The 20253-nt window shown below is 46.0% G+C and overlaps 1 protein-coding gene across 1 annotated transcript in view; it reads left to right on the top strand.

The window, feature by feature from the left end:
* Nucleotides 1-20253, top strand: part of ano6 (anoctamin 6) — a 192095-nt gene that overhangs the window by 78528 nt on the left and 93314 nt on the right. The window contains exon 3 of the mRNA XM_072485065.1: nucleotides 7311-7445. Coding sequence (XP_072341166.1) covers nucleotides 7311-7445 — 135 coding nt within the window. The remainder of the gene's footprint in view (nucleotides 1-7310; nucleotides 7446-20253) is intronic.

Below are 20253 nucleotides of genomic sequence, written 5' to 3'. Positions count from 1 at the left end.
CTGCCACCAGTCCCACTTCCACCTTTGGAAACCTCAATTGGTCCAGGAAGCGGCCCATCTCTCCCTCCTCCCGTGGGGGCTCGGATCGGTACAATTCCTCGTAAAAGTCCCTGAAGACCCCATTGATGCCAACTCCACTCCGCACCACACTCCCTCCCCTGACCTTAACCCCCCCCGATCTCCCTAGCTGCGTCCCGCTTCCGAAGCTGATGCGCCAGCATCCGGCTTGCCTTTTCCTCATACTCATAGATCGCCCCCTGGGCCTTCCTCCACTGCACCTCCGCCTTCCTGGTGGTCACCAGGTCGAATTCGGCCTGCAGGCTGCGCCTCTTCCTCAACAATCCTTCCTCGGGCACCTCCGCATACGTCCTGTCTACCCTCACCATCTCCCCCACCAGCCTCTCCCTCTCCCCCCGTTCCTTGTAGGTGTGTTGGACCATGCCTAACCCACGCTGGCAGGACCACCCAAAAACGGAACACCGCTCGGCCCATAAGAGCCCGGAGAATTGCCGGTGGGGGGGGGGGGGGGGGGGGGTCGCTGCCAACGGCCCCCGACCGACGAGGCATGAACCCCACCCGAAAACCGACACTGGAGAATATGGCAGCCAGTGGCGGGGTGGGATTCGCGCCGCCCCCCGGGGATTCTCCGACCCGGCGGGGGGTCGGAGAAACCCGTCTTGAGTATGTTGACTTCTGATTAACAATAATATAAAGGGTTAAGAGGATAGTGGATGTAAAAGGCACTGAAGTGTCTAACCAGCCATGATCATATTGAACAGCAGAGCAGACTCATGATCCACGATGGCGATTGCTCTCCTCCAGCTTCCTGAGCTGTTGAAGAAAGTAATTCAATAAGAGCAGAGAGTTTCTTGGTGTTCGAGCCAACATCACCAAAACCCAGTTTAAAGTTAGGAAAAAGAACTGGCAGCTACACTCCAGAGGCCATCTCAAAGTGCTTCACTGCCAACAAATTATTTTTTAAGTGTGGTTACTGTTGTGTGGCAGTTGAAGCAGCCAACTCACACAGACTGACCTGGTAAACAAATGAAAGAGGGCACAGAGGATATGTACAACAATGCTACCAGGAAGGGAGAATTTGTGCTACGGGGAAAGATTATATAAGCTGGAGTTATTTTCTTTGAAGTAGAAGAGTCTGAAGGGAAATTTAATTGAAATGAATAAAATATTGGGCCCTATTTAGAGTGGATAGGAAGGTATTTCCCTGAGCAGAGAGGTGAGTAACTAGAGGGTATGAATTTAAAGTAAGTGGGAGAAGGATTAAATGGGATTTCAGGAGAAATATTTTCACCCAGAGGGAGAGTGGGGGTCTGGAACTCACTGCTCTGAACTGGCGGTAGAGATATAAACCCTCATTGCATTAAAAAAAACTTGAACATGAACTAGTTAACGAGAACATAAGAACTAGGAGCAGGAGTAGGCAATTCAACCCCTTTAACTTGCTCTGCCATTCAATAAATTATGGCTGATCTCAACTCAACTTTTCCTGCCTATCCTCCATAACCCTGCAACCCATTACTACTTAAGTCTGTCTATCTCCCCAAATTTATTCAATGCCCTGACATCCACCACACTCTCACCGCAGATTTACCACCCTTTTGAGAGAAGTAATTTCTCCTCATCTCTGTTTCAAAGCTGCTATCCCTTATTCTAAAACTATGAAACCTCGTTCTAGATTGCCCCACAAGATGAAACATCCGCTGAACGTCTACTTTTGTCAGTACCGTTTATCATTTTGTATATGTCAATTAAGATCTCCTTTCATTCTTCTAAATTCGAAAGAGAGTATAGGCCTAAACTGCTCAATCTCTCTTCATAAGATGAACCCCATATCTCTGGAATCAATCTACTGCAATGTTTTATGAACTTTGTTTTCTGAGACCCATTTTTGCCAACTACCGGACGGAACCTTCCGGCCGACCTTCGAGACTTATTCTGAATGCTTCATGCATTAAGATGCAAAGCCTTTAGGCTTGCCTTTTTGCCATTTTTAATCATCCTAACCATCTTTGTGGTCCTATTTGTCTCTTGCCCTTGGTTACCCTGTCTACCATTTATGCATTTTACTGTTCTTCCTTTTATTACTGCCCTTGTTTCTTTTTCCCTTGTCACTCTGCTTATGTTCCCAACCCCCTGCCATTTTAGTAGGATGGTGGAAACGTTGAACTCTCTCCCACGAACAACTGCTAAAGCTGGGAGTTAATAGGACATTTCCAAACTGAAACTGGTAGCTTCTGTTTAGTAAGTTTATTAAGGATTATAAAATGAAGGTGAGTAGATGGGAGCTAAAATACAGACCAGTCAAGATCTCATTAAATGGCAGAACAGACATGAGGAAGAATAGTTTATTTATGTTCCTACATTCCAATCTTCGTAATCATGGACTGAACAGGTTTTCAAATTCCCACCCAGTCTGTACATGTTGCCTGTTAAGTTAATTCCTCCACCCTTTCTTAATAAAGAAAACTAAGCCTGGAGGGAATGGAAATGAGGAGTCTTTCTTTTGTTGAGACCATTATTCTTTCACTGATGACAATCTCTGGTCCAGAACTAGAATTGCATTCACAACTCAGCTCCCAGTAAATGCTGAGAGTAATTAAAATATCCTATTTAAGCTGCAATTCCCAGATAAATATCAGCCAGTGCTCTGGGTGATAACCCCACTGCTCGTGTTTCTTCTGCACAGCTCCATGGGATCACTTATGACAGAATGAGAGGGTGGACTTGTGACTGGATTCAAACCCAAAATCCTGTCACAATGACTTTTCAAACAAAGTGTCAGCTGCATGAAAACACAGCAGTTAAAATTCTTGCTTGACCATGAGGAAAGCTAGGGAGGTATTAGCAAAACAAAATCCTTCAACTAAAGCTTTACCTTGAAATCTCTCTTCAGGCTTGAGCAGGAGGGCAGCGCAATCCTATGGCAGGAAATAAGAATGACCGGGAAATCCGGCGCTGAACCGGATACACTAAAACCCCGACCCTTCTCACACCCACCTGCAGGTTGCAACCCGTACTTGAAAAACCCTGATCTAGTGAACCTCGTCTGAACCGCCTCGAATGCAACTACATCCATCCTCAAATAAGGGGACTAAAACTGCACTGGACTCCAGGTGTGGTCTCACCTGTGCCTTGTACAGTTGCAGCAACACTTTCCTACTTTTATACACTCTTCCTTTAGCTATAAATGCCAAAATTCCATTTGCCTTCCTTATTACCTGCATACTAGTTTTCTGTGATTCATGCACGAGGACACCCAGTTACCTCTGCACCGAAGCACCCTGAAGTTTCTCTCAATTTAGATAATAACTTGCCATTCCATTTTGACGACCAAAATGAATAACCTCACACATATCCACGTTAAACTTCATCTGCCAGATTTTGGCCCACTCATCTAACCTATCTATATCCATTTGTAAATTTCTTATCTCCTCATTGCAACTTATCATGTTGTGTACAAATATGGTTATAGTACCTTCTATCCCTGCATCCAAGTCATTCATATATATGTTGTACCAATTTGGGGCCAGAAAACTGAACCTTATGGCATCCCACTAGTTACATTTTGCCAACCAGAAAAAGGCTAATTTATCCCAACTCTTTCTTTCTGTTGGTTCGCCAGTTTCTATGCAAGCTAATAAATTAATCCTAATCCCATGTGATTAACCTTTTGTGCGACACCTTATCAAATGCCTTCTGGAAAAAGATATACTACGGATGGGATTTACCGACCACCCCTCCGCATGTTTTGCGGTGGAGAGCCGGCCCACCAGCAGGATCTACCGGTCCCGCCGTTGTCAGCGGGATTTCCTTTTGACAGCACCCTTCGTCGCCATAAAACCCGTGTTCCCAGGTGGGACCGGAATTTCCCGCCAGTGTGAACAGCCGGTAAATCCTGCCCTACATCAACCGGATCCCCATTATCCACTTGGCTTGTTACATCTTCGAAGAACACTAGCAAATTAGTCAAACACGATTTATCCTTCATAAAACCAATGCTGACTCTGATGGATGGCGTTTTGACTTTCTAAATGAAACTTCTTTAGTTTTTTAGTTAGTACTTCTTTAATAATGGATTCTAACAATGCCCCAACGACAGATGTTAAACCAACTATAGTTTCCTATTTTCTGCCACCCCCCCCCCCCCCCCCTTTTGAATAAAGCCGGTACATTTGCATTTTTCAATCCACTGAAACCTTTCCCGCATTAGGAAATATCATAACCAATGGATCAAATATCCCTGCCGCCACTTCTTTCGACCCTAGGATGTAGACCATCAGGCCCTGGGTACTTGTCTACCTTCAATCCCAATACTTTCTTCAGTACTTCTAAGCAAAAGCTGGAACCAGGCTGGATAGCTCTTTTTCAGCTGGCACTCACACAACGATCCAAGTAGTAAACTCTTGTGTGATGAATATTACAAGCAGCTAGTGGATCCCCCAGATCTGTGTGGTGTTATAGTTCAGCATTCAAACTGTTGGTTCAGCCAATAGTTTGACTATATGCCCTAAGTACCTGGCATTGCACATGCACCGAAAAGCTATTGAAGTGTTGTAATTCCGGACAACACAGCAGCCAGTTTGCATACAACAAAGTGACCCTGGGTCACTGTCTGTGTGGAATTTGCACATTCTCCCTGTATTTGTGTGGGTCTCACCCCACAACCCAAAGATGTACAGGACAGGGGGATTGGCCATTCTAAATTTCCCCTTAAATTGGAAAAAATAATTGGGTACTGAATTTTTAAAAAAATCAAATGTTTTCAGTCTGTTCTCTGCAGAGAGATATTCTGGTCATTCAACATTATTATTTTTCTGGCAATGAGTATCAGGAAGAAGCAACTAAGAGGCTTTAATGAAAATTTTGCTTCCTTCAATTGAACGTTTACAAGCCAAAGCTCCTTTGAGTCCAGGAAAGGTGGTGGGTTTTGTGTTTTGGAAAGGGTGGATCAAATGGACAAAAAGAGCCTTTATCCTCCAGATCTGTGTGGTGTTATAGTTCAGCATTCAAACTGTCAGGTGTTGACATGTTATGTTGTAATTTAATTTAATTTATTTTCAGTATAGTATTACACTATAGGATGCTTGTGATCATTCTTTGTAAAGTATTAAAAGTAAGGTTTAGTTAAAAGTCTATGGCCAGGATTCTCAGAATTGACGCCAATCGTGGCCGCAGGGACGCAGCCGCGCTGGTCGGGGGCCGTTGAAAGCGCCCCCCCCCCCGGCGATTCACCGTGCCTCGATGGGCTGAGTGCCCGCCGAGTCCTGCCGGCGTGGGTTACGTATGGTCCTACCCAGCGGGACCTCGGAGTTCTGGCTGCGGGGGCAGTCCTGGTTGGGGAGGGGGGGCGGGGGGCAGGGGGATCTGACTCCGGGGGGGGGGGCCTCCACGGTGGCCAGACCTGCAATCGGGGTCTACCGATCGGCGGGTGGGCTAATTCCAGGGGAAGGCCTATATTCCTCTGCGCCGGGCCCCTGTAGGGTTCCGCCATATTGCCCGGGGGGCTGGCGCGAAGACGGCAACCCACGTGCATGCGCGGACGTGCGTCAGCCGTGGCGTATGCACGGACCTGCGCCGGCCATGGTGCGCCGGCTTTCGAGCGCCGGAGCAGCGGACACAATTCCGGCGCCGTACTAGCCCCCTAGGACGGGGTGAATGCCAGGGCCTGGAGGCCCATTGACACCGGAGTCACTCGCGCTGGTTTTGACTCTGGCGTATACTTCACTCTGCAACTGTTGCAAAGCAAGGAATCATAAGCAATGGATATTGTGACCTGCCACATAAATCGGTTATGTACACGCATGTAGATTCTCACAGGTTGCTTGCCCCTGGGGCTCTCAGCACCAGAAAGTGTGTGCCAGAAAATAAGGAAAACATTGAAACAGTGGAATATACCCCAGAAAGGTACATTCTTTTGAAAAGTATTGGTGATAAAGTAGAAAGGATATGACCTAACAATTGTGAACATTTTGGTGTTTTTACCACTGTGTGCTATTGTCCTGAAGATTGAGTCGGAAAGTGATGTAGGACCTTTCATAATATTGAGTAACCGGACATGCTAATATGAAGAAATATTTGGCAAACATAATAAGTTTGAGTTGTTTGTGCTGTCGACTGTCCTGTATGATCATTTGACCAGAGGGCGGTGCAGTGGTTATCACTGCTGCCTCATGGCGCTGAGGACCGGTGTTTGTTCCTGGCCCTGGGGTCCGTGTGGAGTTTGCACATTCTCTCCATTATGTGTAGGTCTCACCCTCACAACCCAAAGATGTGCAAGGTAGGTGGATTGGCCACGCTAAATCGCCTCTTAATTGGAAAAAAATAATTGGCTACTCTTGCTGGAGGAAATAAACGAACTGAGTCTTTTGGGACTGTATCGAACTTCAACAAAAACGGCTTTTATTCAACATGCATGACGGAGAGCAGAACTTAGAACTGTAATTCCAGCGTGCTTCTGAGCTACTGCTCCTCAAAGGTTCTTACACATTCTTATACTCTTTTTTTATTTTCAAAGCATTACATTTTCATTAGGTTATCGTATTGTTACTTTGAATTTGTTACAGTTCTGTTTTGATCACATTATGAGGATCCATTGTCCTGTTTGCTTTAACTTTAATAATTTTCTGGACATATCCTGTCTACCTGTTGCCCTATCTGTCGAGCCGATTTCGATGATGTGTTAATTCTCCACGGTTCCCTGATACTTGCTTAGTTTCCAGAGACACAATGGCTACTTGATACTTTTCCTGTTGCTGTAGCCTCAGAAAGATCTCATCTGGGGTGCAACTGTGTTAGTGGCGTCTGGGATGTGGTAATTTGTTATGTCTGTCCACAGTGAGTGTGAGAATACTACAGTCAGGTGTGTTTAACCCTTTCCATTCATTCCTCTCCTGCTGCAGCCTACACGCCCTGGGTTTACCCTACTACAACTCTAAATTCAAAAAACAAAATGATTATTTGACTAGATAATTTTCTAATTACCAGCCAGACATCTTGGGTGTTCACCTTGTGGTACAGGAGACCTCTTATTTCATATGATTAGTTTCTCTGGCATGTGAAATCATAAGTTAGGATATGACTTGACCATAAGATGATTGCCATTTCTTTTGCTTAGTCACTTGTTGTCTATATTTTTGTGCATGGGTTCTTCCAAAATCTGGCATGTGCAAATGTCCTTGATGATTGGTGTGAGTTGGGATTAAGGCATCTCCTTTGTCCTCTACATTTATCACTGTCACAGAAAAGCAAAATAAATGCTCCGATGTAAATTATGCTTTGGTTTCTTAATACAGGTTGAGTTTGATGGCAATGAAGACTCTGTTTTTTTTGTTGATGGCCAACGTCGAATTGATTTTGTATTGGTTTATGAAGAAGAGCACAAGAAACCAGGAGATAAAAAGAGGATGAGATCGATTCTAAGCAGAAAGGTATGATCTGTTATTCCTGTTAATACATTCAAACTTTCTCGTTCACAATTTAGATGCAAGATGATTCTTCTTTTCTTTACACATTATGGAATTGGGGGGTGGGGGGAGAGGGTGGTATTGAGAAGTATTCTTGAATAAACACAAAGTATTCTTCTCGTAATTTCTTTCCTGTGGTCAATGACAGTTTCTTCCCCCCCTTCATGTCTGAATGCAGTTTCAATTAATTTTGCCATTGTACCCGTGGGTTACTCTTTGTTTTATGCTGCAGAATCAGTGTAGGCTTCTGTTAGATAGAAATTGTTACATTATTCCAAGCATCATAAATAATAATGTTCACAAACAAAGATGATTTCCTGCTTCATTTAATTTTTCCAGAAAGGAGCAGGTGTACGACAGGCTGTGCACATTACGCCATAGGTAACTACTCAGAATCTTCGGCTTAACAGCCATTAGGATGTCACACTTTCAATGTCCAGATAGGTTGTGACAAGATGGAAGGAACTTCTACTGAACACTGCAAACCCCCCACGTTGTTTGAATAGGAGTGCAAAAAAATGACAAGAGTAACCCAGGGTAGCGCGTGATACTGTGGTTCATGATGCTAGTACAAAATCCACAAAATAGAACTGATGTACATTATTATTGGGCACATCTAGCAGTCAAGCATATCTTAGGAAGGGAATTGTTTGGAAATGGAGATATTTGGATGAATCCATTTATGTTTTATACCAAGGAGTATAATTTCTGCTATACACAGCAGGTTACACATTCTGCTGATAGATAAGGATCTTCAGCTTCAAAATGGTAAGGATTAAATGGATTCAGTGGGTACAGAAGGTTAAGACTCAACAGCATACTCCATACTGTGTGATGCAAGATACATTCATGTGAAGAAACTGAGTTTTGTTCAAGTGCCAATCTTCAATTGCATTGCTACTATTAATCATTGGTAAATGAGGAGCACCACTATACAGTTCATCGCCTTTACACATAGTATAGTTGAGGAGTAAGTGCTGCCTTTGTGTCACTCTCAAGTCCTTGGCTTCTAGCCTGACTGCAGATCAAGGCACTACAAAGAGCACCCCACCCCCTTGACTTCCTCGAACTCTATTTATGATTGATACATGGGGCCCTGCTTTAGTGCAAATGCAAATGTCACCACAGCCCCAGAGGACCATAGGCTGCTCTCTCTCCCTTGAGAGCTGACTGATGGTGATTTAACCTGGTCACCATACTTCAGATGAGGGGCAAGGTTGAATAGCCTCAGACGGTACGGGAATTGAACCCAAGCTGTTGGTGTTGCTCCGCATCACGAACGAGCTGGTCATTCATAAAGATCCTGCCCCTCACCTGAGGTGTGGTGATCCTCAGGTTAAATCTCCACCTGTGAGCTCTCTCTCAAAGGGGAGAGCAACCTATGGTCCACTGGGATTGTGGTGACATTTTCATTTATTACAATGCAGTATTGAGCCAAATCCAAAAAAAGTTGTATCACCTGGACATCTCATAAATTGAGCTCATTAAATGCTGTTTTAAAACAGACTCAACTGTCAGATTTGTTACAGCTGCAAAATTGGATTGGCAGACAAGTAGCGTAAATTTTCTCTGAAAGCTGTTGAGCTCAGATCACTGTAAGCACAGACTTCATGAACAAAAGTGGTGAACTTGGCTCATAAATATCTTAGACAATTCTTGGTTTGATATCATTAAGTTTGAAAGTATAAAATGTTGGAATATATAAGCTGAGAAATTAGTTCCCTTAATTCTTAACCAATAATAGCAAGGTGTTCCCTTCTTTATTGGATTTGTGGCTGCGTGGGCTTTCTTCCAACCAGAGTTAACAGCACTGACGTTAAATTTTCAAGGGCCAGGATCTTATCACATTTTTGGTCAGCTGCCATCTGTATTTCCCCAGTGTTTCAGTGTTTACTGCTCGGGATGCTTATATTGCAGGAATTGGATGGCCGTACCACATTGAACAGCAAAGCAATTACCCATAATAGCACTATGCAGATTTTTGCATTTTTATCAAAGACCACCACGATCGCTCAATTATCCCAACATTGATTTCAATGCCTGCTGTAGTTAATTTTTTTTGATATATTACCCAATTCCAGACAATATGGAATTTATTTTACATACAGGCGTATGACAACCATTGTTAGGGAGGCAGAAAGCATGGAAAATTCAATGTACAACATTCCAATCACCATTATCATCTGTTAAGTTTAGTTAGTGGTGCAATAAAGAGAGGTATGTCACGGCATCTTAGTCTTGTCGAATGTACATCCTGTGTCATGTGAGATCTCCAGGATGCTTCTTCTGCCTGGATAAACATCTGCAGCAAGTGTCATCATCTGGAGCAACCCGTATTTTGGTCAGCTCGCTGCAAGAGTAGCCAGGCAGAGAGGGATTGGGTCAAATAGGCATGGAGCCAGACAGGTAGTGCAGAAGAAGTCCCCTGGGTGCATCATCCAGACATTTCTGCAGTTTCAGACACGATTACCAGATGGTACGCTACCTCTCTGGGGTACCAGGGTCATTGATGCAACTGCAGAACATTCTGAAAGAAGGGTCAACAGCTAGATTGTGATCAATGTCCGTACTTATGGCAGAGATAGAAAGAGGGATGAGGTTCTGCAGAAAGATTTTAAGGAGCTGGGAAATAATTAGCAGGACCTCAAAGGTATTAATTTTCGGATTACTCCTGGTGCCATGTGCTATTTAGTACAGAAGCAGGAGGATCGTGCAGATGAGGGGCTGTTTAGCACACTGGGCTAAATCGCTGGCTTTTAAAGCAGACCAAGGCAGGCCAGCAGCACGGTTCAATTCCCGTAACAGCCTCCCCGAACAGGCGCCGGAATGTGGCGACTAGGAGCTTTTCACAGTAACTTCATTGAAGTTACTTGTGACAATAAACGATTTTCATTTTTTCATGAGCGTGCAGCTGAAGGGATGCTAAAAGAGGGAGGGCATTAGATTCCTGGGGCCTTGGGAACAGTTCTGTGGGAGATGGGACCTGTACAAGCTGAACTGTTTCCCAAACTGATGATTCAGTACTTCTCCATGTTAAACACCAATTGGAAGAAGCACTGACCGTGGCAATGGCATGGAATATATCCTGGGTGAGTGGGACTTCAATAACCATCACCAAGAGTGGCTGGTTAACAGCACTGCTGACCATGCTGGCCTAAAGGACATAGCTGACAGACTGGGTTTGCGACACGTGATGAGCGAACCAACAAGAGAGAGAAAAACTACTTTACCTTGTCCTCATTGATTTATCTGCTGCGGATGTATTTTTCTATACATCCTGGTACTGGCAGGAATGACCACTGCACAGTCTTTCTGGAGCTGAGGATACCCTTCATCGTGTTGTGTGACACAAATATCAGGCTAAATGGGATAGATGTAGAATATTTCTAGCAACTGGAAACTGGGCTTCCGTATGCCACTGTCGACCATCAGCAGCAGCATTGTATACAACCAGATCCTGTAACCCCATGGCCTGACGTATCCCCCACTCTACCATCAAGCTGGATGTATCAAGCATGGCTCAATGTAGAATGCAGGAAGGCATTCCAGGAGCGCCATGCATACATAAAATCAAGGTGTCAATCTGATGAAGCTACAATTTGGGATGTTTGCATGCCAAGCAGTGGAAGCAACATGTGAAAGACTGAGCTAAATTATCCCACAACCAACTGATCATACCCAAGCTCTGCAGTTCTGCCGCATTCAATCCTGAATGTCGGTGGGCAGTAAAACAACTCACAAATATCCTCATCTTCAATGATGGGAGAGCCCAGCACATCAGTGCAAAAGACCAGGTTAAAACAATTGCAATTATCTTCTGCCAGATGTGCTCCCCCTGATGTCACCAGCATCACTGATATCAGCCTTCAGCCAAATCAATTCACTCCACATGATATCAACAAATGGCTGAATGTACTGGATACTGCAAAGAAACATCGTAAATAGGAGCAGGAGTAGGCCTTTCAGCCCATTGAGCCTGCTCTGCCATTCATTATCTACCTCTATACAGTTTTTCCCCACTCTCCCATACCCCTTGATTAGTATTGTCATTAGTGTGCCCAATGATTGAGCTTCCAGAATCCTCTGGGGTAGAGAATGCCAAAGGCTATGGACCCTGACAACATTCCAGCAATAGTGCAAGAAGACATGTGCTCCAGAACTAGCTACAAGCACCATGTTCCAGTATTTGCAGTGTGGAAAATTGTCTAAGATCCTGTCCACAAAAAGCAGAATCAATACGGCCAATTACTTCGCCATCGGTCTACTCTCAATTATTAGCAAGGTTATGGAAGGAGTCTTTGATAGTGCTATCACTTAATCAGCAATAACCTGCTCACTGATGCTCAGTTTGTGCTCCACCAGAGTCATTCCGATCGTGACCTTTAACAGCCCTTGGTCCAAACCTGGACAAAAGAACTGCACCCAAGAGGTGAGCATGACCGCCCTTGTCATCAAGACATCATTTGGTCAAGTATGGCATCAAGGAGCCCTAGTAAAACTGAAGTCAGTGGGAATTTATCAAAACTGAACTGGACTAGCCATATAAATACTGTGGTTATGAGAGTAGGTCAGAGGCTGGGAATTCTGCGGCAAGTATCTTGTCTCCTGCCTCTCCAAACTTGTCCTCCGTCTACAAGGCACAAGTCAGGAGTGTGATGGCATACTCTTCACTGGATGAGTGCAGCTCCAACAACATTCCAAGAAACTTGATATTATCCAGGACAAAGCAGCCTGCTTGATTGGCACACCGTGCACCACCTTAAACATTCACGCCCTCCACCACCAATGTGCATTGGCAGCAGTGTTTATCATCTACAAGATGCACTACAGCAGCTCACCAAGGTTCGCTTGACAGCACCTTCTAAACCCGCCACCTCCACCACCTAGAAGGACAAGGGCAGCCGATAAATGAGAACAAAACCACCTGCAAGTTTCTTTCCATGTCACACACCATCTTGACTTGGAACCATAATAAAATCTTTATTATCTGGCATGTGTGGGGAATGGATGGTTCCAGTTCATCAGAAAGTCCAGTTAATTGAGAATTCTATTTACCAGTGGAACACAGCATAAATGTCGGAGAGTTTTACGACTGCATCATCTGGCCGCTAGGAGAAGCGATCCTGCGCCACACAGGGGGCCAGCACGGCACTGGAGTGCTTCATGCAGTCTCTGTGGGTTGCCGTCTCCGCGCTGGCAAAATTTTGCCAGCATTGCTGGGGAGGATTGAAACTAGTTTTCTGGGGGATGGGAAACTGAGAATAGTTTCAGAAGGGAGAGAGCCAAAGGTGGAAACGATCTGCAAAATAATTAGTTAATGAATGTGGAAGGCAGAGGAAAGAAAGGCTAACAAATATACAATAAAGGACTTAAGTGATTGGAGGTATATACTTTAGTACCAGTGTAGAAGGTAGGTGATCTGAAGGCACAGCTTTAGACACTTAGACATATATCACAACTATTGCTGTAAAATAGCTTGAAGGCAGAAATGGCAATTCAACATTGCAGTTTAGAAAATTTTCAGTTAAGATAGCGCGGGGGAAAGGAGGAGTGTGTCACAATATTAGTTGAAATGGAAAGAGGGAAATGCGGAAGAGGAGCCAGAGAGTTAAAAGCGTGGGAGAGGAGCTGAAGATTTAAAGCGGGAGAGCAGACGGAGATTTAAAAGCGGGAGAGGAGGCGGAGATTTAAAAGCACGAGAGAAGAGCCGGTGATTTAAAAGCGAGAGAGGAGCCAGAGAGGTAATAGCGCGGAAGAGGAGCCGGAGATTTAAAAGCGGGAGAGGAGCCGGAGATTTAAAAGCACGGGAGAGGAGCCACAGATTTAAAAGCGCGGGAGAGGAGCCGGAGATTTAAAAGCGCGGGAGAGGAGCCGGAGATTTAAAAGCGCGGGAGAGGAGCCGTAGATTTAAAAGCGGGGGAGAGGAGCCAGAGACTTATTTTCTTTCCTTCTTTCCTTCTTTCTTTCTTTCTTTCCTCCCTCTCTCCCTCCCTCTCCCCCTCCCTCTCTCTCTCCCTCCCTCCCTCTCTCCCTCCCTCCCTCCCTCTCTCCCTCTCTCCCTCCCTCCCTCTCTCCCTCTCTTCCTCCCTCCCTCTCTTCCTCCCTTCCTCTCTTCCTCCCTCCCTCTTCCTTCCTCCCTCCCTCTCTTCCTCCCTCCCTCTTCCTTCCTCCCTCCCTCTCTTCCTCCCTCCCTCTCTTCCTCCCTCTCTTCCTCCCTCCCTCTCTCTCTTCCTCTCACTCTTCCTCCCTCTCTCACTCTTCCTCCCTCTCTTCCTCCCCCTCCCTCTCTTCCTCCCCCTCCCTCTCTTCCTCCCTCCCTCCCTCTCTTCCTCCCTCCCTCTCTTCCTCCCTCCCTCTTGCTTCCTCCCTCCCTCTCTTCCTCTCTTCCTCCCTCCCTCTCTTCCTCCCTCTCTTCCTCTCTTCCTTCCCCCCCTCCCTCTTTTCCTCCCTCCCTCCCTCCCTCTCTTCCTCCCTCTCTCCTTGGATGTAGTTACTCCAAAGAATGAAGATAGATGGGTGACGGTGAAAGGGGCTGGGAGGAAGCAGTCAGTACAGGGATCCCCTGTGGTCGTTCCCATTAGTAAAAAGTATACCTCTTTGGATACTGGTGGGGGGGGGATGGGGGGGGGGGGGGGGGACTTACCGGGAGTAAGCCATGGAGTACAGGTCTCTGGCACAGAGTCTGTCCCTGTTGCTCAGAAGGGAAGGGGGGAGAGGAGTAGAGCATTAGTCATTGGGGACTCCATAGTTAGGGGGACAGATCGGAGATTCTGTGGGAACAAGAGAGACTTGTGTTTGGTGTGTGCCTCCCAGGTGCCAGGGTCCGGGATGTCTCGGATCGTGTTTTCGGGATCCTTAAGGGGGAGGGGGGGAGCAGCCCCAACTCGTGGTCCACATAGGCACCAACAACATAGGTAGGAAAAGGGATGGGGATGTAAGGCAGCTACTGCGTGTCCTTGATAAGTATGTACCTGTCAGGCAGGGAGGAAGTGGTCGAGCGAGGGAACCGTGGTTTACTAAAGTAGTTGAATCACTTGTCAAGAGGAAGAAGAGGCTTATGTAAAGATGAGACCTGAAGGTTCAGTTAGGGCGCTTGAGAGTTACAAGTTAGCCAGGAAGGACTTAAAGAGAGAGCTAAGAAGAGCCAAGAGGGGACCTGAGAAGTCCGTGGCAGGTAGGATCAAGGAAAACCCTAAAGCTTTCTATAGGTATGTTAGGAATAAAAGAATGACTAGGGTAAGAGTAGGGCCAGTCAAGAACAGTAGTGGGAAGTTGTGCGTCGAATCCGAGGAGATAGGAGAGGCGTTAAATGAATATTTTTTGTCAGTATTCACACAGGAAAAAGACAATGTTGTCGAGGAGAACACTGAGATACAGGCTACTAGACTAGACGAGATTGAGGTTCATATGGAGGAGATGTTAGCAATTCTGGAAAGTGTGAAAATAGGTAAGTCCCCTGGGCCGGATGGGATTTATCCTAGGATTCTCTGGGAAGCTAGGAGGAGAGTGCAGAGCCTTTGACTTTGATCTTTATGTCGTCATTGTCTACAGGAATAGGAAGACTGGAGGATAGCAAATGTTGTCCTCTTGTTCAAGAAGGGGAGTAGAGACAACCCCGGTAACTATAGACCAGTGAGCCTTACTTCTGTTGTGGACAAAGTCTTGGAAAGGATTATAAGAGATAGGGTTTATAATCATCTAGAAAGGAATAATTTGATTAGGGATGATAGTCAACACGGTTTTGTGAAGGGTAGGCCGTGCCTCACAAACCTTATTGAGTTCTTTGAGAAGGTGACCAAACAGGTGGACGAGGGTAAAGCAGTTGATGTGGTGTATATGGATTTCAGTAAAGCGTTTGATAAGGTTCCCCACGGTAGGCTATTGAAAAAAATACGGTGGCATGGGATTGAGGGTGATTTAGTGGTTTGAATCAGAAATTGGCTAGCTGTAAGAAGACAGAGGGTGGTGGTTGATGGGAAATATTCAGCCTGGAGTTCAGTTACTAGTGGAGTACCACAAGGATCTGTTTTGGGGCCACTGCTGTTTGTTATTTTTATAAATGACCTGGAGGAGGGCGTAGAAGGATGGGTGAGTAAATTTGTGGGTGACACTAAAGTCGGTGGAGTTGTGGACAGTGCGGAAGGATGTTTCAGGTTACAGAGGGACATAGATAAGCTGCAGAGCTGGGCTGAGAAATGGCAAATGGAGTTCAATGCAGAAAAGTGTGAGGTGATTCATTTTGGAAGGAGTAACAGGAATACAAAGTACTGGGCTAATGGTAAGATTCGTGGTATTGTGGATGAGCAGAGAGATATTCGTGGTATTGTGGATGAGCAGAGAGATCTCGGTGTCCATGTACATAGATCCCTGAAAGTTGCCACCCAGGTGGATAGGATTGTTAAGAAGGCATACGGTGTGTTAGCTTTTATTGGTAGAGGGATTGAGTTTCGGAGTCATGAGGTCATGTTGCAGCTGTACAAAACTCTGGTGCGGCCGCATTTGCAGTATTGCGTGCAGTTCTGGTCGCCGCATTATAGGAAGGATGTGGAAGCATTGGAAAGGGTGCAGAGGAGATTTACCAGAATGTTGCCTGGTATGGAGGGAAGATCTTATGAGGAAATGCTGAGGCACTTGAGGCTGTTTTCGTTAGAGAGAAGAAGGTTAAGAGATGACTTAATTGAGGCATACAAGATGATCAGAGGATTGGATAGGGTGGACAGTGAGAGTCTTTTTCCTCGGATGGTGATGTCTAGCACGAGGGGACATAGCTTTAAATTGAGGGGAGATAGATATAGGACAGATGTCAGAGGTAGGTTCTTTACTCAGAGAGTAGTAAGGGCGTGGAATGCCCTGCCTGCAACAGTAGTGGACTCGCCAACATTAAGCGCATTTAAATGGTCATTGGATAAACATATGGATGATAATGGAATAATGTAGATGGGCTTTAGATTGGTTTCACAGGTCGGCGCAACATTGAGGGTCGAAGGGCCTGTACTGCGCTGTAATGTTCTATTGTATGCTGCTAAAAGGATCATCAGTTGAGGCCCTGTGAATTGAACTAAGACACTATTGGTAGTGTACGACAGAACCGTAAGGAGAGATAAAAGAGCAAATTGCTGAGGAGTGCATGAACAATAAGGCAGCAATAGTAGGGGATTTCAGCTACTCTGTGAAAACTAGATAAAATCAGTACAGAGGGTGCCAAAATCTTATAATATATATACTCCCAACGAGGGAAGGGGCAATTCTGACTAATTCTAGGAAATGAAGCTGAATAGGTGGGAGTAGTATCAGTCGGGGGCTATTTTTTTTTTGTTCATAATTCAGTTAAATTTTGCTTAGTTATGGGAAAGTGCATAGACCAGAAATAAAATTTCTCAACTGAGGAATATCAAGCTGAGATGTGACTTAGCAGAAGTGAACTGGAAACACAGATTGAAGGTAAATCAGTGGGGAAGTAATCAAGAAGGACACTGAGAATTCAGAACAATATATTTCCACAAAGAAAAATGATGGGTCTCCCAGGCATAAAGCACATTGATGCGAAAGGGCATATCAGGTGCGATAAGATGAAAAGAGATCTCGGGTGCCATTCTCCGACCCCCCCGCCGGGTCGGAGAATGGCCGTTGGCTGCCGTGAATCCCGCCCCCGCCCCCACCGAAGTCTCCGGTACCGGAGATTGGGCGGGGGCGGGAATCGTGCCGCGCCGGTTGGCGGGACCCCCCGCTGGATTCTCCGGCCTGGATGGGCCGAAGTCCCGCCCAAAAATTGCCTGTCCCGCCGGCGTAAATCAAACCTGGTATTTACCGGCGGGGCCAGGCGGCGTGGGCGGGGTCCTGGGGGGGGGGGGTGCGCAGGGCGATCTGACCCCGGGGGGTGCCCCCACGGTGGCCTGGCCCGCGATCGGGGCCCACCGATCCGCGGGCGGGCCTGTGCCGTGGGGGCACTCTTTCCCTTCCGCCTCCGCCACGGCCTCCACCATGGCGGAGGAGGAAGTGACTCTCCCCACTGCGCATGTGCGGGAAACTGACAGCGGCCGCTGACGCTCCCGCGCATGCGCCGCATTTCCGCGCCAGCTGGCGGGGCAACAAAGGCCGTTTCCGCCAGCTGGCGGGGCGGAAATCCCTCCGGCGTCGGCCTAGCCCCTCAATGTCGGGGCTAGGCCGCCAAAGATGCGGAGCATTCCGCACCTTTGGGCCGGCGCGATGCCCGTCTGATTGGCGCCGCTTCTGGCGCCAGTCGGCAGACATCGCGCCGTTGGGGGAGAATTTCGCCCCTCAATACTACAAAATGTCTGGAGGGGATTTTGCTTTGGAAGTGCAGGTGTGAATTGAAGTAAAAAGGTGAAGTGAGGGCATGAAAAAAATATTGGTGTGTAAAATGAAGGAGGGTCTAAAGATGTTTAATAAATACATAAAGAGCAAGAGACTAATTTAGGAACAGGCCCCTCGGCCTTCCAAACCTGTGCCAATCATGATGCCCTAACTAAAAGTAAAAAAACTTCTGCCCTTACTTGGTCCATATCCCTTTATTTCCTCCCTATTCATGTATCCATCCAGATGCCTCTTAAATGTTGCTAATGTGCCTGCTTCCACCACATCCTCTGGCAGCGTGTTCCAGGCACCACCCACTCTCTGCGTGAAAAACATACCCCGCACATCTCCCTTAAACTTTCCCCTTCTCACCTTGAACCTGTGGCCCCTTGTAATTGACACTTACACCTTTGGAAAAAGCCTCTGACTGTTCACCCTGTCATATGCCTCTCATAATTTTGTAGACCTCTGTCAGGTCTCCCCTCATCCTCCATCTTTCCAGAGAAAACAATCCTAGTTTATTCAACCTGTCCTCATAGCCAACACCCTCGAGACCAGGCAACATATTGGTGAACCTTCTTTGCACTCACTCCAAAGCTTCCACGTCCTTCTGATAATATGGTGACCAGAACTGCACGCAATACTCCAAATGCAGTCTCAGCAAGGTTTTGTATAGCTGCAACATGTTTCCCAACTCTTGTACCCAATGCCCTGGCTGGTGAATGCAAGCATGCCATATGCCTTCTGACTAGACTATAAAGGTAACCTATGCACAGAGATTGAAGAAATTTACATCTGTCTTCAAAAAAGAGAATATGCAGACATTATAATTAAGGCGGAAGAGGTGTTCCACAGGGTTCCGTGTTAGACCTTTACTGTTTGTTGTATGTATTAATGCTTTGGACTTAAATGTGGGAAGCATCTTTGGGAAATTTGCAGATGACACAAAACTTGGCCGTGTGGTTGATAGTGAAGAGGATAGTTTTTGGCTCCAGAATGGCACAAATGGTTTGGTTGAGTAGGCAGAACGTTGGCAAAAGTAATTCAATCCAGAAAAATGTACGGTAATGCGTTTGGAGAGGGTAAATAAAGCAAGGGGATTCGCAATATGCGGGAGGATCCTGAGAGAGCTTAAGGAAGCCAGAGCCTTGGAGTGCATGTCACAGGTCCCTGAAAGTGGCAGGACAGGTGGCTGTGATAAAGAAAGCATATGGAATGCTTTCCTTTCTTGGAAGAGGCATCGAATACAAAAGCAGGGGTGTAATAATAAAATTGTATAAAACTCTTGTTGGGCCACAGCTGGAAATTTGTGTACAGTTCTGGTCATCACATTACAGGAAGGACATAATTGGTCTGGAGAAAGTAAGGAGAAGATTTACAAGAATGTTGCTCGGGCTTCAAAATTGCAATTCTATTCCTTGTTGGGTGTATATATGTTTTAAGAATTCAGTACCCTTGGCACCTTTTTATACTGATTGTATCCCAGTTAATAAAATGGTACTTCAGCAGTGTGATTACCTGTTGTCTTAGTTCAACTCACAGGACCTCAATTGATCATCCTTTTAGCACATCATCCCTCCTTAGCTTTATGTAAATACATTAGTTTCACATAGTGTACCTCATTGTTATTGGTTGAGACCAGTTTAGTCCGAGAGCTAAATATACCAGCATGTCTTTTGGTTGGTACACATTGGTTACAATGGCGTTAGGGCCATTTCCTTTATTGTGGAAGAAACACTGTGTTGTGTCTTTTTTTTCTTGTTCAATTTTTATTGAATGTTGGTGTTCGGGACCAGTGTTGTCCTTGCCACTCTGTAGGCCCTGACTGATCTTGCAGGGTCAGTTGGCCCTCTCTTCACTGCATTGTAAAGAAGCTTGCCCCAGATCATTCACAGTGGGGATGTTGTAAGTGAACTCAAAGCTCTGTAAGGACTCTGCCAGCCAAAATCCTGAAATTGTCACACATTTCGGCAGTACTGACACCACCTATTAGCCCCCGCACCACTCATTATCCCCACCAACCACACTCAGGATTCCAGGCCCTTCCCACTTCATTCCTCCATGCCCCTTACCCATGCTCCGTCCTCCCCAGGATGGCTCTTCCACTTCTCAACCTCCCTCCGCACTGACACACCCTTGCCAGTCCCGACCCTCCTTCCAAGCTGCTAATCTCCTGCTCCTCTTACTTGTGCCATAGAGTTAAATGAGGAAAATCTCTGACCATACACACAACAGCACAAAGCTAACTGGTGCATGCCACCTTTAAACAATCTTGAGTCTGGTGCGATGAGATTCTCACCTGCCACTGATTTTATCCCAAGGGTAAGAGTGATGCACTATCAATTACGACGAGACGAGAGAAGAGAGTAATCGATGCTTTATTACACAGAGATGGGTGGCCTCCTACAGCTGCTGCCGAAATGGCTGCAGTTCGGAGAGCACACACATTTATACTCTG

The sequence above is a fragment of the Scyliorhinus torazame genome, chromosome 19 (genome assembly GCF_047496885.1).
Source record: "Scyliorhinus torazame isolate Kashiwa2021f chromosome 19, sScyTor2.1, whole genome shotgun sequence".
NCBI classification, from domain to species: Eukaryota; Metazoa; Chordata; class Chondrichthyes; order Carcharhiniformes; family Scyliorhinidae; genus Scyliorhinus; species Scyliorhinus torazame.
Note: the sequence above shows the minus strand (reverse complement) of the source record. Positions and strands in the feature narration are given on the sequence as shown.